Source organism: Notolepis coatsorum (assembly GCF_963971535.1).
Source record: "Notolepis coatsorum genome assembly, chromosome: 2".
In the NCBI taxonomy this organism is placed as follows: Eukaryota; Metazoa; Chordata; class Actinopteri; order Aulopiformes; family Paralepididae; genus Notolepis; species Notolepis coatsorum.
The window spans coordinates 67,132,510-67,157,750 of NC_140166.1; the positions used below are offsets into that span (position 1 = coordinate 67,132,510).

Below are 25,241 nucleotides of genomic sequence, written 5' to 3' on the forward strand. Positions count from 1 at the left end.
ACCTGTTCGTAGACTATTTTTTCCATGACTTTCGAGATGGAGATAAGAATAGAAACAGGGCGGTAGTTGCAATGCAACATGACCGAATGATTGATTGAAAACTGTATTAACATATTGCAGAATGGGTACAGTACAGTACAGCTCAATACACACAATTGTTAAGGGGATGCAGACCAGAGAAAGGCTTTCGTCTTGTTTACATCAGGGTCCCCCATTTTCAATTCATCAGGACATATATGACATACAGATAGACAGTACTGTTACATCTAGACATTTATGACATACCAGATTTACCAGATTTGCAAATACAGTACCGTTTGTGATACAAAAATAGTCCAGAAAAGAGAGTATATACATTTGACGTAGAAACTGTACATTGGAGGAGGTTGGGTAGGTGGGGTGGGGGGGGGGACTGTACATTGGAGGTGGTTGGGGGGGGGGGGGGGGGGGGGGGGTCACCCCTACATACGATAAAGACTTTTCCGGTCCTGTCTTTTTTGCTACAATGATGACAAAAGTGCTTGCTTTCAAAATAATGTTTATTTAAGAAACCGGGAAACACATGTGTGTGTATATGCAGGCTATATAATGCATTATTAACAGGTGTTTCAGGTCTAAATGGCTTAGTACTGTTGACATTACACTGCTTGTAGTTATTAGTAAATCAAATAGCATTAATAATTACAGAAAATTATCACTAAAGTGCTATCTGTTGCAGCTGCACATGCAGCTGCACACTTTTCCATAAAAATAGCATATTTGGATAAGTGTGACCATTTCTCAAAAACAGAAAATCATGTATTTTTTTTAAAAACAGAAAAGGATCACTAAAGTGCTATCTGTTGCAGCTGCACTGCACTGTTCTCCATAAAAATAGCATATTTGGATAAGTTTGACCATTTCTCAAAAACAGAAAATCATGTATTCTTTTTAAATACAGAAAAGGATCACCAAGTTACCATTTCTCAAAAAATATAAATAAATACAGAAAATAAGCACTAGTTCACTCAGTGGAAATTTCTAGCTCAATGCAAGGTCTGCTGCTGCCGGCTAATAATACGGTCAATACGTGGGGAGATCTTTGACAAGGCAACACGCATGTCATCCTCAAGGCTCAACTTGGCCCTATATTTTGTTTTCAGAGCCGTCATGGATGAAAAGCCAGCTTCACACAGATATGTGGTGCTGAATGGTATCAACACCTTAACTGCTGCATCATGAGATACCCGACTTTCCAGTTGGTGTAGTCCACGACGCTGTTGTCGATCCAGTGCCACTCACCTGAAATAAGGAGAATCGGGATGAGATAATACTAATGCATGAAAAAACAGGTTTCAAGAGACTAAATTAAGTTTCGCATAGCGAAAGCTGGTAAGTAGCCACACACTATACCGAGCGACTGAACACTCGTTTCTCAAAGCCTTCCGTCACTTCTAGAATGGACTACAAGTGTTTTGTTGATTTACATCCACATCACTATTCATTCATCCTTATGCTGTTACTGCCGTCGGATTAGACTTTATTTGATTGGAAGAAGATCCCTCTGGAAAGAGTCGGGATTTTATGCAGGATATCGGCGGTATTATGCTAATTATATTTGTATTTTAACTAACCAGGTCGCAAATTAACCGCAAACAATAAAAATATTTTAGTTTGATCGCCACCGCGGTTGACCGCAGGCACTCGCCCACTATGGATCAGCCCACGCAAAATTTGTGTGTGTGTGAGAGAGACAGAATGAGGGGGAGAGAGAGGGGGAAGAGAGAGAGGGAGAGAGAAAGGGAAGGAGAGAGAGGGAGAGAGAAGGAGAGAGAAAGGGAAGGAGATAGAGGGAGAGAGAAAGAGGAGAGAGAGGGGGGAGAGAGATGGAGAGGGAGAGACACAGTGGGGGAGAGATAGAATCTGACAAGACAGAGAAATACACTTATTTGTTTGAACTGTATTATCCCTCGCCTGTTACACTTTGTGCATGTGTGAGAGAGAGAGAGAGAGAGAGAGTGTGTGAGATGGAGAGAGTGTGAGAGAGATATGGAGAGTGTTCATTCAGAGAGTGTTTGAATGAAGTACATTTGCTGAAATACAGTTGTTCTTAATTTTCACAGTTGTTCTTCATTTTCTCACTTGCTATGTGAGAATGTTAGTTATTATGTTCTCAATTCCCCTTGCATTGTTTGAGAATTGTGTGGAAGAGTTTGCTAGTTCTAGTACCCCTTTCGTACAAGTTAACAATAAATAATGGTATTAGGAATAACCACTGGGTTAGTATATTAGGACAAGTGCATGACAGTAAGGTTAGTTAGGGTTAGATATATTTATTAATTGTATTTCAGATATTGGTTGAAGAAGTGTGTCTTTAGTCGACAGCAAAAGATTGGATGAGTTTCGGCTGTCCTAACTGTGGTGGGAAGTTCGTTCTACCATTATGGGGCAAGGACTGAGAATAGGCGGCTTCTCTTTGATGACCCTCCCGGAGCTTGGATAGGAGTAGGTCTGAGGCAGCTGGAAGATGCAGAGCGTATAGGGGTCTTGAGGGTGTGTAGTTAGAGACCATTGACCGGAGGTAGGCGGGAGCCGTTCCCTTTGCCACACGATATGCCTGGTCGAGGGCCTTGAAGCGGATTCGTGCGGCAATGGGGAGCCAGTGCAGGTCCCTAAGAAGTGGGGTGACATGGGCCGACTTCGGTAGGTTTGAGATCAGGCGGGAAACTGCGTTCTGAATGAGCATGTAACCAACAAGCATCTGTACGGGGGACTACCAAGGCTGAGCGACAAGGTGGCATCCAGGAGGATGAAACTTGCAGGTCACTGCCACCGACACCAGGTACTTCCGACTAGCAAGCTAGTGCTCTGGGAGCGCCGACCAAGAGGATGTCCCACGCTAACATATGTAGACATACTGAGGAAGGACGCAGGTGTGGAGAGCCCTACGCAACTGGTCGGATGTATGGAGGATCAGGATGATTGGAATCTCCACTGGCGAACCCGTCTGAGGACGGCCAAATTAATGAATGACTACTGGTTTATTGAAGGTTCCCAACCACAGCCAAAAGAAAATCAAGGAGGCAGCCTTTGCGAATGATGCACCAAAGCCATGGAACACCCTATGGACATTAGGCTAGATCACTAAATATTTGCAAAAGTAAGCTAAATACGTACCTCGTTCACCGTAGCCTTTTAATACACTCTGCTACTTATACTCATTACATGCACAGTGATTATTGTACTGTAAATTAGAGCGATTTTATTGCACTGCACTATTGCACTATTTTATGCTAATTGCATGCTAATATTATGCCTATGTCTATTTTATGTCCATTATGTCTACATTACTGCTGTGAAGGTGCTATGCAAATTAAGTTATTATTATTATTATTATTATTATTATTATTATTATTATTATTATTATTATTATTATTATTATTATTATTATTATTATTATTATTATTATTATCATATAGAGATATTCAGACCTGGTGACCTCTTGCAGAGAGAGTAGTGGCTGTTGCTGCATGCTGCCGTCTTCCACGTTCGGTCCACGTCCATGTAGACAGGGCTCTACGCTAACCTTTTTCATTAGGGGCACAGGTGCTCCTAAATGAAAAAATTTAGGAGCACACAAAGAAATTTAGGAGCACAGTGAATTTTTTTTCTAGTAACTGAGTTTATTAACAAACTCACATTTTTTTAAACAAAAATAAATGTACATGTATAGTAGTACTCTGTATGTGCATGTTCAAATGGGAACGGAACTGTGCAATAGCACCAAAGTCACTGGCCCACACTGTGTGTGCTAAACAAACTCACATTTTTTAAACAAAAATAAATGTACATGTATAGTAGTACTCTGTATGTGCATGTTCAAATGGGAACGGAACTGTGCAATAGCACCAAAGTCACTGGCCCACACTGTGTGTGTGTGCTAAACAAACTCACAAGGATGGTCTCTCCTTTCTCAATATGTACAAATCTCTACACTGGATGACTGGATGTGCCGCCGCGAGACGTTGTGTTTTACTACCGAATCTCTTCAGGTGCGGGTTTCCCCGACACAAAGGGCGTATTGCCTGCCTGTTTCTGCAATATTTACAAAACATGACATTGTTTTCCAACTCTAGCCATGGGAAAATGTTTAGCCAATTCACGTTAAATTTGTATGTCTTCCCTCCGACTCCAGTGGGTGTAGCATCGTTAGCTACAGTGGGTACATTGGGTGTAGCTTCGTTAGCTACAGTGGGTACATTGGGTGTAGCTTCATTAGCTAGTTAGCTACAGTGGGTACATTGGGTGCTACAGTGGGGGTAGTAGTGGGTGTAGCCTCGCTAGCATGCTGGCTAGCGTCAGTATCTTGGTTAACTATCACCTCTGTAACATGAGCTGCCTCGCCTGACTTCTCATTCTCCGGTATCTTTCGCGCAAAATAAAAATGAATGGGCAATACATGGCTGTATTGTCTGACTCAGACACTGACGCTCATAGATATATCTATGCTGACGCTAAAAATTACTTTCAGTTTCCAGTCGCGTGACCACAGGAAACTCTACTGTGATTGGAACGTTTATGCGGCTGTGAACTGTGGGACTTGTAGTTTTTTAACGATTCTCGCAGCGGAGAAAAAAAAGGACGAATGAGGCTGTACTCTGCACTCGCCGGCCCCACTCGCACGCCGTGCGAGTACTTGATTTTGCAGGTTCGCACACACATATTTTTAGGGGCATATGCGAGCAATTTGCTCGCACTGTAGAGCCCTGACACAGGCGTCGTTCATTGTAGGCTCGTTTCTCCCCCATTTGGTGTAGCATGTCCTTCATGCTCTGTAAATAACTATGTACAGATACCGAGATGTCACACCATGTTACCTGTACCTGTTTATTGCACTATGTTTTTTTTTTTTATTGGATTCTATTATATGTTGTACCACTGTATTGCACATCGTTGCGGGCAAGACCACCCGCATTTCATTGTATACCTGTATGCCGTGACAATTAAAACTCTTGACTTGACTTGACTAGGAAAGAGGCCAGTTGTCCACCCACTTGAACCGGCCGCCAGTCTGAGAAAAGAGAAGTCACAAGAGAGAACAAGATCCTCTGTGAACAAACAACTGTCTGACCCAGTGTCCTTGACCCTTTCACTGTGACAATACAGAAGGTTAGCCCTTTACTATCACACAACCGACGGCGATGCTCCATCATTAGCTCCACGGATGCAGAGCTAATGATGGAGCATCGCCGTCGGTTGCGTGATAGTAAAGGGTTAACCTTCTGTCGTGTGGCAGTGAAAGGGTTAACACATTGGTTGCCAGCCGGATATGACAATTTATCGCTTGGATGCCACCACGTTAATCAATGGGAGGATGAGCACATTTGCGAATGCATAAACTATATCTTAAATTATGGCTATGTGTCTAATACACCCGTCGCTTATCAATGACTTGCTTGCAGTCAAAGATGTACAAAACGGATTGTTTTTTCATCAGTACATTTCCGTTTTATACCGTTTTGAATACGAGTATAGTTTCGGAGAGTTCTAGTAATTTCAGAGAAATTCCACGAAAATAGCCATTTACTGGAATACACAAAACACATTGTCATTTTCCGGCTGATTTATGAATAGTTTTCAAATAAACTATAGATTATCGAGAGTATTTGTGTTCTTATGCACGATACAAAAGCGGGCTGAAAAATAATTTATTCGTGCCACGCTCAGCGCCTAACGCCACACACAGAGATAATAATAATAATTTATGGATAATAACTTATGGATCTGCAGGGTAATGAAGGCTTGTATTATCGGGTTCAGGATATTGGCCAGATATGCGTCGTCTGCTTGGCACTGCCCCCTGGCCTCGTCCCACTTCATCTTCTGGGCCACCAGTTTGAAGGAGTCATTGCCCAGCTTGTAGAAAGTACTAGGTGACACGGTTGTGGCGGGGACCACTATCTGAGAATCTGACACAATATGAAACAGTAGTTGTCTTTCAGAAACAAAAGTATGACAGTGTGTGAATGTACCTTGAAATGGATTTAAAAAGCTAGATACATACACCCTTTCACTACCACACTACCAACGGGTTAACCCTTTCACTGCGACAATACAGAAAATATCACAACTTCATTGTACATGAGAATAATATAGTCCCCTTCGGATGTATATATATTTTATTATCTCGTTTTCTTACAAAGTACTGTATATCTTTATGTCATAAAATGCATCTTTAGTACTTGTGTGAATTTAGCCGTACTGTATTGTACCCATTCTGCAATCTGTTAATAACGTTTTCAATCAATCACATCATGGGGGGAAATTAGCTAAGGTTTGATTTGTTTATTTAAGATTGCAGAATAAATACAGTAAAAACAACTGCTAATTGGGGTTGCATAACAGAGAGATAGAAAGTCTTGTTTACATCAGGTCCCCATTTTCAATTCATCATGACATACACGACATACAGATATACAGTACTGTTACATCCAGACATTTACTGTAGTTAGAGTATGGATAAATAGCTAACGTTAAATTAGGCTATCGATATACTAACGTTAGGTAACGTTAGCTAGCTAGCAAGCTATGAACAACCAGTACAGCTAACATGAACGTGTTTACCTACTCTACTTTCGTTAACGTTAGCTGACGTTATGAAAGCTATGATCTGTAATGTCAACTGGATAACGTTAGCTATTTATTCATCTATGCTAATATTGTCAGCTTATTTACTCACCCATTTTGATGTGTGTTTCTCCCGATCATTCAATACATTGTTGACGGTAGAACAATGTAGTTTGAGAAGCCGTGAGTCCGTGACCACTTCCGGTAAAACGATAGCAATTTATCCGGCAACTTATCTAATTTAACAGAAAATTAAAACATCTTTTCAAAATCTTTCTTCACATCTAGATTTGTAAATTCCACATAACCTTAGATGTTGTTCTTTAATGTGTCACAGCAGCACAAACATTCCCCACATTTAACATTCACAAACACTAAAACTACGATACCCAGAGCTCATCGCGCAAACTCGAAGCGAACATACGTCATCTCTCCTCGCCACGTCCTTTTACAATTCCTCATCGGCAACTTATCTAATTTAAAAGAAAATTAAAACATCTTTTCAAAATCTTTCTTCACATCTAGATTTGTAAATTCCACATAACCTTAGATGTTGTTCTTTAATGTGTCACAGCAGCACAAACATTCCCCACATTTAACATTCACAAACACGGCATAACTTTAAACACTAAAACTACGATACCCAGAGCTCATCGCGCAAACCCGAAGCGAACACACGTCATCTCTCCTCGCCACGTCCTTTAACGATTCCTCATCGGCAACTTATCTAATTTAAAAGAAAATTAAAACATCTTTTCAAAATCTTTCTCCACATCTAGATTTGTAAATTCCACATAACCTTAGATGTTGTTCTTTAAACATTACGTAGGCCCCTTACCCGCTCGCGAATTGAACACCACCCCATACGTTAGGCTAAAACCAAAGATTTTCGTCCATCAGCCCGTACAACAGCGTAAATACGAAATTTCTCTCCGTTTTAAAGCAATCAACTTATATACGCCAACTCCCGCACACCTTAGCTAGTATCCCTCCGTTTTTAACAACAATCCGACGGTCGCAACATATTTTAAAACACATAATTTGTTGAGCTGGGGACTATAAACAGAACCGGGGTGCACGGAAAGCAATAGGGGGTATCTGCAGAGCCGCAGAGCCAGGCTGGACGGGTTGGAGGCGGTCTGGACAAGTATTAGTGGTCTGGACAAGTATTTGCACTACTGCGCACCATTTTCAACTTCACTTTCGTCTCGTTTACATAGGTACATAGACAGTAATGTTACATCTAGACATTTATGACATGTAATAATAGAGTAAACGTGTAAATAGACAGTAATGTTACATCTAGGTATACCAGATCTAGTAATAATAGAGTAAACTTAACTTTCGTCTCAGTAACAATGTTCATAAAGTGTACATCTAGACATGATGTGTACATAGACAGTAATGTTACATCTCTAGACATACCAGATCTCAATAATAGAGTAAACTTAACTTTCGTCTCAGTAACAATGTTCATAAAGTGTACATCTAGACATTTATGACATACCAGATCTAGTAATAATAGAGTAAACTTAACTTTCGTCTCAGTAACAATGTTCATAAAGTGTACATCTAGACATGATGTGTACATAGACAGTAATGTTACATCTCTAGACATACCAGATCTCAATAATAGAGTAAACTTAACTTTCGTCTCAGTAACAATGTTCATAAAGTGTACATCTAGACATTTATGACATACCAGATCTAGTAATAATAGAGTAAACTTAACTTTCGTCTCAGTAACAATGTTCATAAAGTGTCGAGTGCTACAGTGTAGGTTAGTTTATTAGGACAAGTGCATGACAGTAAGGTTAGTTAGGGTTAGATTTTTTTTATTTAGATAATGGTTGAAGTAGTGAGTCTTTAGTCGACGGCGAAAGATTAGACAGGATTCGGCTGTCCTAACTGGGGTGGGTAGTTCATTCCACCATTGTGGGGCAAGGACTAAGAATAGGCGACTTCTCTTTGATGACCCGACTTCTCTTTGATGACCCTCCCGGAGCTTGGATAGGAGTAGGAATAAACTGTACATATATGTGACACTGTAAGCAGATGACAAACACAGCTTAGTAAGGAACAGTGAACTTGATGAATGAAGACATTTATACATTATTTCCTAGATCAATTAAAAACAGGATTAATGCATTAAATATCTTTAATGCAAGTGCAAGTAGAAAATGTACCCAATACAGCCTGGTGGTAGCTGTTTATTGCCACCGCTGTCGTCCCAAATAACTTTTTGATGTTGTCCATTCGCTTCTTGTTTTTGTTGAATGAATGAATGAATGAAAACTTTATTTAACAGATTGCAGAATGGGTACAATACAGTACGGCTCAATACATACAATTGTTAAGGGGATGCAGACCTGAGAAAGACGTTTGTCTTGTTTCCATCAGGGTCCCCCATTTTCAATTCATATAGTTGTTGTTGAAGTGTTCTAGGATGTTTCTCATCAGGAACAGATGGGTCGATGGTAGTTGCTGCGTTAAAAAGTAATTGTTCTTTCTCATTTGTGCAAACAGTTGTTCTGCAACTTGACTGTTTACATGTCCTGCAGTTTGAGGGACTATTATTAGTGTGGGTGACCTGGCGAAGCCAGGTTGCCACCCACACTATACATATCCATACTCTTTTTATTAGTGTGGGTGACCTGGCGAAGCCAGGTTGCCACCCACACTATACATATCCATACTCTTTTTATTATTATTTATTTATTCCACCGATTTTGCAAACACTTTGCAACACGTAAGCGTTCGCGCCCCATACACGTGAAAGGTATCAAAACGAGCGGCTTGCCTATGGCAACACCGGTCTCCGAACTCGTAAAGTTTCACCGCACCGTCTGGCTACGAATCGACTTTAAACGGTAAAATATCGGTCCCATTGGGAATGCATTGCATTTTAGAGTGTAGCAGCTGAAATAATCTTTTTCCCCCTACCTTGGGTGAATTGCGAGTGTGATCTCAATTTTGGACGTAGAAATAAAACAAACACATCAAAACGATGACACGGCTGTCAACCCGCTCACAAAAGAAAAATAAATGGAATTGGACATTTCTATCTCAACTGACGACCATTTGTTTGAAGGTTCTCCTCCCCATTGACCGCCATGCAATCGCACTCTAGAAATCACATTTTTCACACTATTTTTTAGCCTTCTGTTCCGATCGCCGAAGGAGTGCCACAATATCGCACGAATGTCACAATATCGCGCACAACCCTTCGCCTACTCGTTGTAGTGCTCATGTGCGCGTCACAACGCTTCATCTCTTATAGTTTTCTTTTAATCAATGTGACAATGCAGTCATGCATCTGCCTCCATAGAAATGCATTAGATAGAAAATATGCAAGTCATAGTGATTGCTTCACCTGTGTGGCTCATGGCTCACTCATGATTGGTTCAGCTGTGTGGCTCGTGGCTGAGCTGCCAATGACATCATCCACTTAACCCATCATTGGCCATCACTGTGTTGCACTACTGAATTGCTGACAGCGCCCTCTGTCTTGTGGGTTGTGTCATTGTACTCGGTGTAATAGTGTAATAGTGTGTAATAGTGTAATAGTGTAATAGTGTGTAATAGTGTAATTGTGTAATAGTGTAATAGTGTAATAGTGTAATAGTGTGTAATAGTGTGTAATAGTGTAATAGTGTAATATTGTGTAATAGTGTGTAATAGTGTAATAGTGTAATAGTGTGTAATAGTGTAATAGTGTAATAGTGTGTAATAGTGTAATAGTGTGTAATAGTGTAATAGTGTGTAATAGTGTAATAGTGTAATAGTGTGAAATAGTGTAATAGTGTAATAGTGTGTAATAGTGTAATAGTGTGTAATAGTGTGTAATAGTGTGTAATAGTGTAATAGTGTGTAATAGTGTGTAATAGTGTAATAGTGTAATAGTGTGTAATAGTGTAATAGTGTAATAGTGTGTAATAGTGTAATAGTGTGTAATAGTGTAATAGTGTGTAATAGTGTAATAGTGTGTAATAGTGTAATAGTGTAATATTGTGTAATAGTGTAATAGTGTGTAATAGTGTAATAGTGTAATAGCGTGTAATAGTGTAATAGTGTAATAGTGTGTAATAGTGTGTAATAGTGTAATAGTGTAATAGTGTAATAGTGTAATAGTGTGTAATAGTGTAATAGTGTGTAATATTGTGTAATAGTGTAATAGTGTGTAATAGTGTAATAGTGTAATAGTGTGTAATAGTGTAATAGTGTAATAGTGTGTAATAGTGTAATAGTGTGTAATAGTGTAATAGTGTGTAATAGTGTAATAGTGTGAAATAGTGTAATAGTGTGTAATAGTGTAATAGTGTAATAGTGTGTAATAGTGTGTAATAGTGTAATAGTGTGTAATAGTGTGTAATAGTGTAATAGTGTAATAGTGTGTAATAGTGTAATAGTGTAATAGTGTGTAATAGTGTAATAGTGTGTAATAGTGTAATAGTGTGTAATAGTGTAATAGTGTGTAATAGTGTAATAGTGTAATAGTGTGTAATAGTGTGTAATAGTGTAATAGTGTAATAGTGTAATAGTGTGTAATAGTGTGTAATAGTGTAATAGTGTAATAGTGTGTAATAGTGTAATAGTGTGTAATAGTGTAATAGTGTGTAATAGTGTAATAGTGTGTAATAGTGTAATAGTGTGTAATAGTGTAATAGTGTGTAATAGTGTAATAGTGTAATAGTGTGTAATAGTGTAATAGTGTAATAGTGTGTAATAGTGTAATAGTGTAATAGTGTAATAGTGTGTAATAGTGTAATAGTGTAATAGTGTGTAATAGTGTAATAGTGTGTAATAGTGTAATAGTGTAATAGTGGGTAATAGTGTGTAATAGTGTGTAATAGTGTAATAGTGTAATAGTGTGTAATAGTGTAATAGTGTAATAGTGTGTAATAGTGTAATAGTGTGTAATAGTGTAATAGTGTAATAGTGTGTAATAGTGTAATAGTGTGTAATAGTGTAATAGTGTAATATTGTGTAATAGTGTAATAGTGTAATAGTGTAATAGCGTGTAATAGTGTAATAGTGTGTAATAGTGTAATAGTGTGTAATAGTGTAATAGTGTGTAATAGTGTGTAATAGTGTAAGTGTGTAATAGTGTAATAGTGTAATAGTGTGTAATAGTGTAATAGTGTGTAATAGTGTGTAATAGTGTAATAGTGTGTAATAGTGTAATAGTGTGTAATAGTGTAATAGTGTGTAATAGTGTAATATTGTGTAATAGTGTAATAGTGTAATAGTGTAATAGTGTGTAATAGTGTGTAATAGTGTAATAGTGTGTAATAGTGTGTAATAGTGTGTAATAGTGTAATAGTGTGTAATAGTGTAATAGTGTGTAATAGTGTAATAGTGTATTAGTGTGTAATAGTGTAATAGTGTGTAATAGTGTAATAGTGTAATAGTGTGTAATAGTGTAATAGTGTAATAGTGTAATAGTGTGTAATAGTGTAATAGTGTAATAGTGTGTAATAGTGTAATAGTGTGTAATAGTGTAATAGTGTAATAGTGTGTAATAGTGTAATAGTGTGTAATAGTGTAATAGTGTGTAATAGTGTAATATTGTGTAATAGTGTAATAGTGTAATAGTGTAATAGTGTAATAGTGTGTAATAGTGTAATATTGTGTAATAGTGTAATAGTGTAATAGTGTAATAGTGTAATAATGTGTAATAGTGTAATAGTGTGTAATAGTGTAATAGTGTGTAATAGTGTGTAATAGTGTAATAGTGTAATAGTGTGTAATAGTGTAATAGTGTGTAATAGTGTAATAGTGTAATAGTGTAATAGTGTGTAATAGTGTAATATTGTGTAATAGTGTAATAGTGTAATAGTGTAATAGTGTAATAATGTGTAATAGTGTAATAGTGTGTAATAGTGTAATAGTGTGTAATAGTGTGTAATAGTGTAATAGTGTAATAGTGTGTAATAGTGTAATAGTGTGTAATAGTGTAATAGTGTGTAATAGTGTAATAGTGTGTAATAGTGTGTAATAGTGTAATAGTGTAATAGTGTGTAATAGTGTAATAGTGTGTAATAGTGTAATAGTGTAATAGTGTAATAGTGTGTAATAGTGTGTAATAGTGTGTAATAGTGTGTAATAGTGTAATAGTGTGTAATAGTGTAATAGTGTGTAATAGTGTAATAGTGTGTAATAGTGTGTAATAGTGTAATAGTGTGTAATAGTGTAATAGTGTGTAATAGTGTAATAGTGTAATAGTGTGTAATAGTGTAATAGTGTAATAGTGTGTAATAGTGTAATAGTGTAATAGTGTGTAATAGTGTAATAGTGTGTAATAGTGTAATAGTGTGTAATAGTGTAATAGTGTGTAATAGTGTAATAGTGTGTAATAGTGTAATAGTGTAATAGTGCAATAGTGCAATAGTGTGTAATAGTGTAATAGTGTAATAGTGTTATAGTGTGTAATAGTGTAATAGTGTAATAGTGTAATAGTGTGTAATAGTGTGTAATAGTGTGTAATAGTGTAATAGTGTGTAATAGTGTAATAGTGTGTAATAGTGTGTAATAGTGTGTAATAGTGTGTAATAGTGTAATATTGTGTAATAGTGTAATAGTGTTGCGGGTTGTGTCATTGCACTCAGTAGGGATATCCTCTTTGATTGGTCTATGTTGACCACTCCCCCGATCCTTAGGCCGCGCCCCCTTTTTGTATCCTTTGAACCGTTTGTCATAGAGACTCGCGAGAGACCCTCTCCCCCGTTGGCCGGCGGTGCACAGGCGTCACCCACACTTTCACAATTTCCCCCGCGCGGAATTGTCTAGTTAGTGTGGGTGACCTGGCGAAGCCAGGTTGCCACCCACACTATACATATCCATACTCTTTTTATTTATTTATTATTCTTTATTCCACCGATTTTGCAAACACTTTGCAACACGTAAGCGTTCGCGCCCCATACACGTGAAAGGTATCAAAACGAGCGGCTTGCCTATGGCAACACCGGTCTCCGATCTCGTAAAGTTTCACCGCACCGTCTGGCTACGAATCGACTTTAAACGGTAAAATATCGGTCCCATTGGGAATGCATTGCATTTTAGAGTGTAGCAGCTGAAATAATCTTTTTCCCCCTACCTTGGGTGAATTGCGAGTGTGATCTCAATTTTGGACGTAGAAATAAAACAAACACATCAAAACGATGACACGGCTGTCATCCCGCTCACAAAAGAAAAATAAATGGAATTGGACATTTCTATCTCAACTGACGACCATTTGTTTGAAGGTTCTCCTCCCCATTGACCGCCATGCAATCGCACTCTAGAAATCACATTTTTCACACTATTTTTTAGCCTTCTGTTCCGATCGCCGAAGGAGTGCCACAATATTGCACGAATGTCACAATATCGCGCACAACCCTTCGCCTACTCGTTGTAGTGCTCATGTGCGCGTCACAACGCTTCATCTCTTATAGTTTTCTTTTAATCAATGTGACAATGCAGTCATGCATCTGCCTCCATACAAATGCATTGGATAGAAAATATGCAAGTCATAGTGATTGCTTCACCTGTGTGGCTCATGGCTCACTCATGATTGGTTCAGCTGTGTGGCTCGTGGCTGAGCTGCCAATGACATCATCCACTTAACCCATCATTGGCCATCACTGTGTTGCAGTACTGAATTGCTGACAGCGCCCTCTGTCTTGTGGGTTGTGTCATTGTACTCAGTAGGGATATCCTCTTTCATTTTTCATTGGTCCATGTTGACCACCTTTCATTGGTCGATGTTGACCACTCCCCCGATCCTTAGACCACGCCCCCTTAGGCCACACCCCCTCAGTGTATCTCTTGAACCGTTTGTCGTAGAGACTTGCGGATTGTGCCATTGTACTCGGTGTAATAGTGTAATAGTGTGTAATAGTGTAATAGTGTGTAATAGTGTAATAGTGTAATAGTGTGTAATAGTGTAATAGTGTGTAATAGTGTGTAATAGTGTAATAGTGTGTAATAGTGTGTAATAGTGTAATAGTGTAATAGTGTGTAATAGTGTAATATTGTGTAATAGTGTAATAGTGTAATAGTGTGTAATAGTGTAATAGTGTGTAATAGTGTAATAGTGTAATAGTGTGTAATAGTGTAATATTGTGTAATAGTGTGTAATAGTGTAATAGTGTAATAGTGTGTAATAGTGTAATAGTGTAATAGTGTGTAATAGTGTGTAATAGTGTAATAGTGTGTAATAGTGTAATAGTGTAATAGTGTGTAATAGTGTGTAATAGTGTGTAATAGTGTGTAATAGTGTGTAATGGTGTAATAGTGTGTAATAGTGTGTAATAGTGTAATAGTGTAATAATGTGTAATAGTGTGTAATAGTGTAATAGTGTGTAATAGTGTAATAGTGTAATAGTGTGTAATAGTGTAATAGTGTGTAATAGTGTAATAGTGTAATAGTGTCTAATAGTGTAATAGTGTGTAATAGTGTAATAGTGTGTAATAGTGTAATAGTGTAATAGTGTGTAATAGTGTAATAGTGTGTAATAGTGTAATAGTGTAATAGTGTGTAATAGTGTGTAATAGTGTAATAGTGTGTAATAGTGTAATAGTGTAATAGTGTGTAATAGTGTGTGATAGTGTGTAATAGTGTGTAATAGTGTGTAATGGTGTAATAGTGTGTAATAGTGTGTAATAGTGTAATAGTGTAATAATGTGTAATAGTGTGTAATAGTGTAATAGTGTGTAATAGTGTAATAGTGTAATAGTGTGTAATAGTGTAATAGTGTGTAATAGTGTAATAGTGTAATAGTGTCTAATAGTGTAATAGTGTGTAATAGTGTAATAGTGTGTAATAGTGTAATAGTGTAATAGTGTGTAATAGTGTAATAGTGTGTAATAGTGTAATAGTGTGTAATAGTGTAATAGTGTGTAATAGTGTAATAGTGTAATAGTGTGTAATAGTGTAATAGTGTAATAGTGTGTAATAGTGTAATAGTGTGTAATAGTGTAATAGTGTAATAGTGTGTAATAGTGTAATAGTGTGTAATAGTGTAATAGTGTGTAATAGTGTAATAGTGTGTAATAGTGTAATAGTGTGTAATAGTGTAATAGTGTGTAATAGTGTAATAGTGTAATAGTGTGTAATAGTGTGTAATAGTGTAATAGTGTAATAGTGTGTAATAGTGTGTAATAGTGTAATAGTGTGTAATAGTGTGTAATAGTGTAATAGTGTAATAGTGTGTAATAGTGTGTAATAGTGTAATAGTGTGTAGTGTGTAATAGTGTAATAGTGTAATAGTGTGTAATAGTGTAATAGTGTAATAGTGTGCAATAGTGTAATAGTGTAATAGTGTAATAGTGTGTAATAGTGTAATAGTGTAATAGTGTAATAGTGTAATAGTGTGTAATAGTTGTAATAGTGTGTAATAGTGTAATAGTGTAATAGTGCAATAGTGTGTAATAGTGTAATAGTGTGTAATAGTGTGTAATAGTGTAATAGTGTAATAGTGTGTAATAGTGTAATAGTGTGTAATAGTGTAATAGTGTAATAGTGTGTAATAGTGTAATAGTGTGTAATAGTGTAATAGTGTAATAGTGTAATAGTGTGTAATAGTGTAATAGTGTGTAATAGTGTAATAGTGTGTAATAGTGTAATAGTGTAATAGTGTCTAATAGTGTAATAGTGTGTAATAGTGTAATAGTGTGTAATAGTGTAATAGTGTAATAGTGTGTAATAGTGTAATAGTGTGTAATAGTGTAATAGTGTGTAATAGTGTAATAGTGTGTAATAGTGTAATAGTGTGTAATAGTGTAATAGTGTAATAGTGTGTAATAGTGTAATAGTGTAATAGTGTGTAATAGTGTAATAGTGTGTAATAGTGTAATAGTGTAATAGTGTGTAATAGTGTAATAGTGTGTAATAGTGTAATAGTGTGTAATAGTGTAATAGTGTGTAATAGTGTAATAGTGTGTAATAGTGTAATAGTGTAATAGTGTGTAATAGTGTGTAATAGTGTAATAGTGTAATAGTGTGTAATAGTGTGTAATAGTGTAATAGTGTAATAGTGTGTAATAGTGTAATAGTGTAATAGTGTGTAATAGTGTAATAGTGTAATAGTGTGTAATAGTGTAATAGTGTGTAATAGTGTAATAGTGTGTAATAGTGTGTAATAGTGTAATAGTGTGTACTAGTGTGTAATAGTGTGTAATAGTGTAATAGTGTAATAGTGTGTAATAGTGTAATAGTGTGTAATAGATCATTTAGTTTGATCTGCCACTTCTTGGACACATGGTGCCATGAGAAAGGGTGAGTATTAAATAATACAACACGAAAGGGAGTTTGTGTTATAGTTAATAAAATCACATCTGTAGTCATCTTCAAATGGTCTATGTTGACCACTCCCCCGATCCTTAGGCCGCGCCCCTTTTTTGTATCCTTTGAACCGTTTGTCATAGAGACTCGCGAGAGACCCTCTCCCCCGCTGGCCGGCGGTGCACAGGCGTCACCCACACTTTCACAATTTCCCCCGCGCGGAATTGTCTAGTTTTTATTATTATTCTTTATTCCACCGATTTTGCAAACACTTTGCAACACGTAAGCGTTCGCGCCCCATACACGTGAAAGGTATCAAAACGAGCGGCTTGCCTATGGCAACACCGGTCTCCGAACTCGTAAAGTTTCACCGCACCGTCTGGCTACGAATCGACTTTAAACGGTAAAATATCGGTCCCATTGGGAATGCATTGCATTTTAGAGTGTAGCAGCTGAAATAATCTTTTTCCCCCTACCTTGGGTGAATTGCGAGTGTGATCTCAATTTTGGACGTAGAAATAAAACAAACACATCAAAACGATGACACGGCTGTCAACCCGCTCACAAAAGAAAAATAAATGGAATTGGACATTTCTATCTCAACTGACGACCATTTGTTTGAAGGTTCTCCTCCCCATTGACCGCCATGCAATCGCCCTCTAGAAATCACATTTTTCACACTATTTTTTAGCCTTCTGTTCCGATCGCCGAAGGAGTGCCACAATATCGCACGAATGTCACAATATCGCGCACAACCCTTCGCCTACTCGTTGTAGTGCTCATGTGCGCGTCACAACGCTTCATCTCTTATAGTTTTCTTTTAATCAATGTGACAATGCAGTCATGCATCTGCCTCCATAGAAATCCATTGGATAGAAAATATGCAAGTCATAGTGATTGCTTCACCTGTGTGGCTCATGGCTCACTCATGATTGGTTCAGCTGTGTGGCTCGTGGCTGAGCTGCCAATGACATCATCCACTTAACCCATCATTGGCCATCACTGTGTTGCAGTACTGAATTGCTGACAGCGCCCTCTGTCTTGTGGGTTGTGTCATTGTACTCAGTAGGGATATCCTCTTTCATTTTTCATTGGTCCATGTTGACCACCTTTCATTGGTCGATGTTGACCACTCCCCCGATCCTTAGACCACGCCCCCTTAGGCCACACCCCCTCAGTGTATCTCTTGAACCGTTTGTCGTAGAGACTTGCGGATTGTGCCATTGGTCGATCTTGACCACCTTTCATTGGTCGATGTTGACCACTCCCCCTGTTGACCACCTTTCATTGGTCGATGTTGACCACTCCCCCGATCCTTAGACCACGCCCCCTTAGGCCACACCCCCTCAGTGTAACTCTTGAACCGTTTGTCGTAGAGACTTGGGGATTGTGCCATTGGTCGATGTTGACCACCTTTCATTGGTCGATGTTGACCACTCCCCCGATCCTTAGACCACGCCCCCTTATACCACACCCCCTCAGTGTATCTCTTGAACCGTTTGTCGTAGAGACTTGCGGATTGTGCCATTGTACTCGGTGTAATAGTGTAATAGTGTGTAATAGTGTAATAGTGTGTAATAGTGTAATAGTGTAATAGTGTGTAATAGTGTAATAGTGTGTAATAGTGTAATAGTGTAATAGTGTGTAATAGTGTAATAGTGTGTAATAGTGTAATATTGTGTAATAGTGTAATAGTGTAATAGTGTGTAATAGTGTAATAGTGTGTAATAGTGTAATAGTGTAATAGTGTGTAATAGTGTAATAGTGTGTAATAGTGTGTAATAGTGTAATAGTGTAATAGTGTGTAATAGTGTAATAGTGTCTAATAGTGTAATAGTGTGTAATAGTGTAATAGTGTAATAGTGTGTAATAGTGTAATAGTGTGTAATAGTGTAATAGTGTGTAATAGTGTAATAGTGTAATAGTGTGTAATAGTGTAATAGTGTAATTGTGTGTAATAGTGTAATAGTGTGTAATAGTGTAATAGTGTGTAATAGTGTAATAGTGTAATAGTGTGTAATAGTGTAATAGTGTGTAATAGTGTAATAGTGTAATAGTGTGTAATAGTGTAATAGTGTGTAATAGTGTAATAGTGTGTAATAGTGTGTAATAGTGCAATAGTGTGTAATAGTGTAATAGTGTAATAGTGTGTAATAGTGTAATAGTGTAATAGTGTGTAATAGTGTAATAGTGTGTAATAGTGTAATAGTGTAATAGTGTGTAATAGTGTAATAGTGTGTAATAGTGTAATAGTGTGTAATAGTGTGTAATAGTGTAATAGTGTGTAATAGTGTAATAGTGTGTAATAGTGTGTAATAGTGTAATAGTGTGTAATAGTGTAATAGTGTAATAGTGTAATAGTGTGTAATAGTGTAATAGTGTGTAATAGTGTAATAGTGTAATAGTGTAATTGTGTAATAGTGTAATTGTGTAATTGTGTAATAGTGTAATAGTGTGTAATAGTGTAATAGTGTAATAGTGTAATAGTGTGTAATAGTGTAATAGTGTAATAGTGTGTAATAGTGTAATAGTGTGTAATAGTGTAATAGTGTAATAGTGTGTAATAGTGTAATAGTGTGTAATAGTGTAATAGTGTAATAGTGTGTAATAGTGTAATAGTGTGTAATAGTGTAATAGTGTGTAATAGTGTAATAGTGTGTAATAGTGTAATAGTGTAATAGTGTGTAATAGTGTAATAGTGTAATAGTGTGTAATAGTGTAATAGTGTAATAGTGTGTAATAGTGTGTAATAGTGTAATAGTGTGTAATAGTGTAATAGTGTGTAATAGTGTAATAGTGTAATAGTGTGTAATAGTGTAATAGTGTAATAGTGTAATAGTGTGTAATAGTGTAATAGTGTGTAATAGTGTAATAGTGTGTAATAGTGTAATAGTGTAATAGTGTGTAATAGTGTGTAATAGTGTAATATTGTGTAATAGTGTGTAATAGTGTGTAATAGTGTGTAATAGTGTGTAATAGTGTAATATTGTGTAATAGTGTGTAATAGTGTGTAATAGTGTGTAATAGTGTAATAGTGTGTAATAGTGTAATAGTGTGTAATAGTGTGTAATAGTGTGTAATAGTGTAATATTGTGTAATAGTGTAATAGTGTTGCGGGTTGTGTCATTGCACTCAGTAGGGATATCCTCTTTGATTGGTCTATGTTGACCACTCCCCCGATCCTTAGGCCGCGCCCCCTTTTTGTATCCTTTGAACCGTTTGTCATAGAGACTCGCGAGAGACCCTCTCCCCCGTTGGCCGGCGGTGCACAGGCGTCACCCACACTTTCACAATTTCCCCCGCGCGGAATTGTCTAGTTAGTGTGGGTGACCTGGCGAAGCCAGGTTGCCACCCACACTATACATATCCATACTCTTTTTATTATTTATTTATTCCACCGATTTTGCAAACACTTTGCAACACGTAAGCGTTCGCGCCCCATACACGTGAAAGGTATCAAAACGAGCGGCTTGCCTATGGCAACACCGGTCTCCGAACTCGTAAAGTTTCACCGCACCGTCTGGCTACGAATCGACTTTAAACGGTAAAATATCGGTCCCATTGGGAATGCATTGCATTTTAGAGTGTAGCAGCTGAAATAATCTTTTTCCCCCTACCTTGGGTGAATTGCGAGTGTGATCTCAATTTTGGACGTAGAAATAAAACAAACACATCAAAACGATGACACGGCTGTCATCCCGCTCACAAAAGAAAAATAAATGGAATTGGACATTTCTATCTCAACTGACGACCATTTGTTTGAAGGTTCTCCTCCCCATTGACCGCCATGCAATCGCACTCTAGAAATCACATTTTTCACACTATTTTTTAGCCTTCTGTTCCGATCGCCGAAGGAGTGCCACAATATTGCACGAATGTCACAATATCGCGCACAACCCTTCGCCTACTCGTTGTAGTGCTCATGTGCGCGTCACAACGCTTCATCTCTTATAGTTTTCTTTTAATCAATGTGACAATGCAGTCATGCATCTGCCTCCATACAAATGCATTGGATAGAAAATATGCAAGTCATAGTGATTGCTTCACCTGTGTGGCTCATGGCTCACTCATGATTGGTTCAGCTGTGTGGCTCGTGGCTGAGCTGCCAATGACATCATCCACTTAACCCATCATTGGCCATCACTGTGTTGCAGTACTGAATTGCTGACAGCGCCCTCTGTCTTGTGGGTTGTGTCATTGTACTCAGTAGGGATATCCTCTTTCATTTTTCATTGGTCCATGTTGACCACCTTTCATTGGTCGATGTTGACCACTCCCCCGATCCTTAGACCACGCCCCCTTAGGCCACACCCCCTCAGTGTATCTCTTGAACCGTTTGTCGTAGAGACTTGCGGATTGTGCCATTGTACTCGGTGTAATAGTGTAATAGTGTGTAATAGTGTAATAGTGAGTAATAGTGTAATAGTGTAATAGTGTGTAATAGTGTAATAGTGTGTAATAGTGTGTAATAGTGTAATAGTGTGTAATAGTGTGTAATAGTGTAATAGTGTAATAGTGTGTAATAGTGTAATATTGTGTAATAGTGTAATAGTGTAATAGTGTGTAATAGTGTAATAGTGTGTAATAGTGTAATAGTGTAATAGTGTGTAATAGTGTAATATTGTGTAATAGTGTGTAATAGTGTAATAGTGTGTAATAGTGTAATAGTGTCTAATAGTGTAATAGTGTGTAATAGTGTAATAGTGTAATAGTGTGTAATAGTGTAATAGTGTGTAATAGTGTAATAGTGTGTAATAGTGTAATAGTGTAATAGTGTGTAATAGTGTAATAGTGTGTAATAGTGTAATATTGTAATAGTGTGTAATAGTGTAATAGTGTGTAATAGTGTAATAGTGTAATAGTGTGTAATAGTGTAATAGTGTAATAGTGTGTAATAGTGTAATAGTGTAATAGTGTGTAATAGTGTAATAGTGTGTAATAGTGTAATAGTGTGTAATAGTGTAATAGTGTAATAGTGTGTAATAGTGTACTAGTGTGTAATAGTGTAATAGTGTAATAGTGTGTAATAGTGTAATAGTGTAATAGTGTGTAATAGTGTAATAGTGTGTAATAGTGTAATAGTGTAATAGTGTAGTGTGTAATAGTGTAATAGTGTAATAGTGTGTAATAGTGTAATAGTGTAATAGTGTGTAATAGTGTAATAGTGTAATAGTGTGTAATAGTGTAATAGTGTAATAGTGTGTAATAGTGTAATAGTGTGTAATAGTGTAATAGTGTGTAATAGTGTAATAGTGTAATAGTGTAATAGTGTGTAATAGTGTAATAGTGTGTAATAGTGTAATAGTGTGTAATAGTGTAATAGTGTAATAGTGTGTAATAGTGTAATAGTGTGTAATAGTGTAATAGTGTAATAGTGTGTAATAGTGTAATAGTGTCTAATAGTGTAATAGTGTGTAATAGTGTAATAGTGTAATAGTGTGTAATAGTGTAATAGTGTGTAATAGTGTAATAGTGTGTAATAGTGTAATAGTGTGTAATAGTGTAATAGTGTGTAATAGTGTAATAGTGTAATAGTGTGTAATAGTGTAATAGTGTAATAGTGTGTAATAGTGTAATAGTGTAATAGTGTAATAGTGTGTAATAGTGTAATAGTGTGTAATAGTGTAATAGTGTGTAATAGTGTAATAGTGTAATAGTGTGTAATAGTGTAATAGTGTAATAGTGTAATAGTGTGTAATAGTGTAATAGTGTGTAATAGTGTAATAGTGTGTAATAGTGTAATAGTGTAATAGTGTGTAATAGTGTAATAGTGTAATAGTGTGTAATAGTGTAATAGTGTGTAATAGTGTGTAATAGTGTAATAGTGTGTAATAGTGTGTAATAGTGTAATAGTGTGTAATAGTGTGTAATAGTGTAATAGTGTGTAATAGTGTAATAGTGTAATAGTGTGCAATAGTGTAATAGTGTAATAGTGTGTAATAGTGTAATAGTGTCTAATAGTGTAATAGTGTGTAATAGTGTAATAGTGTAATAGTGTGTAATAGTGTAATAGTGTGTAATAGTGTAATAGTGTGTAATAGTGTAATAGTGTAATAGTGTGTAATAGTGTAATAGTGTGTAATAGTGTAATATTGTAATAGTGTGTAATAGTGTAATAGTGTGTAATAGTGTAATAGTGTAATAGTGTGTAATAGTGTAATAGTGTAATAGTGTGTAATAGTGTAATAGTGTAATAGTGTGTAATAGTGTAATAGTGTGTAATAGTGTAATAGTGTGTAATAGTGTAATAGTGTAATAGTGTGTAATAGTGTACTAGTGTGTAATAGTGTAATAGTGTAATAGTGTGTAATAGTGTAATAGTGTAATAGTGTGTAATAGTGTAATAGTGTGTAATAGTGTAATAGTGTAATAGTGTAGTGTGTAATAGTGTAATAGTGTAATAGTGTGTAATAGTGTAATAGTGTAATAGTGTGTAATAGTGTAATAGTGTAATAGTGTGTAATAGTGTAATAGTGTAATAGTGTGTAATAGTGTAATAGTGTGTAATAGTGTAATAGTGTGTAATAGTGTAATAGTGTAATAGTGTAATAGTGTGTAATAGTGTAATAGTGTGTAATAGTGTGTAATAGTGTAATAGTGTAATAGTGTGTAATAGTGTAATAGTGTGTAATAGTGTAATAGTGTGTAATAGTGTAATAGTGTAATAGTGTGTAATAGTGTAATAGTGTGTAATAGTGTAATAGTGTAATAGTGTGTAATAGTGTAATAGTGTGTAATAGTGTAATAGTGTGTAATAGTGTGTAATAGTGTAATAGTGTAATAGTGTGTAATAGTGTAATAGTGTGTAATAGTGTAATAGTGTGTAATAGTGTGTAATAGTGTAATAGTGTAATAGTGTGTAATAGTGTAATAGTGTGTAATAGTGTAATAGTGTGTAATAGTGTAATAGTGTGTAATAGTGTAATAGTGTGTAATAATGTGTAATAGTGTAATAGTGTAATAGTGTGTAATAGTGTAATAGTGTAATAGTGTGTAATATTGTGTAATAGTGTAATAGTGTTGCGGGTTGTGTCATTGCACTCAGTAGGGATATCCTCTTTGATTGGTCTATGTTGACCACTCCCCCGATCCTTAGGCCACGCCCCCTTTTTGTATCCTTTGAACCGTTTGTCATAGAGACTCGCGAGAGACACTCTCCCCCGTTGGCCGGCGGTGCACAGGCGTCACCCACACTTTCACAATTTCCCCCGCGCGGAATTGTCTAGTTATTATTATTATTACTAGATCTGGTATGTCTAGATGTAACATTACTGTCTATTTACAAGTTTACTCTATTACATGTCATAAATGTCTAGATGTAACATTACTGTCTATGTACCTATGTAAACGAGACGAAAGTGAAGTTGAAAATGGTGCGCAGTAGTGCAAATACTTGTCCAGACCACTAATACTTGTCCAGACCGCCTCCAACCCGTCCAGCCTGGCTCTGCGGCTCTGCAGATACCCCCTACTCACGGAAAGGGCTGTAGCGTATTTCTGTATGCCTAGCCCTGCCCCCAGACTTCAGAATGACCCAATCAAATTTGCCCTATCATTGAAATGCAAATACCAGCAGCTACGTCATGTACCACGCCCCTAGACGTCCTCCCCCAGACGTTGCTACTCATCCCAGCTAGTTCATTCGCAGGTTGCGAATGAACTAGCTGGGTACCCAACTAGCTCATTCGCAAAATGATCCTTGCGAATGAACTAGCTGGGTACCCAGCTAGCTAGGTCATCTTTGCGAATGAACTAGTTGGGTACCCAGCTAGCTAGGTCATCTTTGCGAATGAACTAGTTGGGTACCCAGCTAGTTCATTCGCAAAATGGTCCTTGCGAATGAACTAGCTGGGTACCCAGCTAGCTAGGTCATCTTTGCGAATGAACTAATTGGGTACCCAGCTAGCTAGGTCATCTTTGCGAATGAACTAGTTGGGTACCCAGCTAGTTCATTCGCAAAATGGTCCTTGCGAATGAACTAGCTGGGTACCCAGCTAGCTAGGTCATCTTTGCGAATGAACTAGTTGGGTACCCAGCTAGTTCATTCGCAAAATGGTCCTTGCGAATGAGCTAGCTGGGTACCCAGCTAGCTAATGTGTCAGCTAGCTGGGTACCCAGCTAGCTCATTCGCAAGTACCATTTTGCGAATGAGCTAGCTACTAGCTGAGGCAAAATTTGGTGTAAAGCCTATGGGACAAAGCCGGCTAGTTAACTAGCTAAGACACGTGCTACCTAGCTAGCTGGGTACCCAGCTAGCTGACACATTTGCAACCTAGGTAGTGAGCTAGCTCATTCGCAAATGTGTCTTTGCGAATGAACTAGCTGGGTACCCAGCTAGCTAGGTAATCTTTGCGAATGAGCTAGTTGGGTA

General features: G+C 37.1%; 2 protein-coding genes across 4 annotated transcripts in view; one reads left to right on the top strand and one right to left on the bottom strand.

Annotated features, from left to right (window-relative positions):
* Nucleotides 1–25,241, top strand: part of cdh8 (cadherin 8) — a gene marked incomplete at both ends in the record, with an annotated part of 185,999 nt that overhangs the window by 91,916 nt on the left and 68,842 nt on the right.
* LOC311224260 (macrophage mannose receptor 1-like) lies at nt 1,042–6,779 on the bottom strand. Of its 3 annotated transcripts, none has more exons than XR_014619429.1 (5): nt 6,719–6,779; nt 5,756–5,948; nt 4,967–5,050; nt 3,479–3,591; nt 1,042–1,281 (listed from the first exon to the last, which is right to left on the bottom strand). XR_014619429.1 is itself a non-coding variant. In XM_084309172.1 (4 exons), the coding sequence occupies exons 1-4, from the start codon at nt 6,720–6,722 to the stop codon at nt 1,278–1,280; spliced, it is 285 nt and encodes a 94-aa protein (XP_084165298.1). In that variant the 5' UTR covers nt 6,723–6,779; the 3' UTR covers nt 1,042–1,277. The 3 variants fall into 3 exon arrangements, 1 of the variants encoding a protein (XP_084165298.1); XR_014619430.1 differs by having other exon boundaries at nt 3,471–3,591; XM_084309172.1 differs by lacking the exon at nt 3,479–3,591.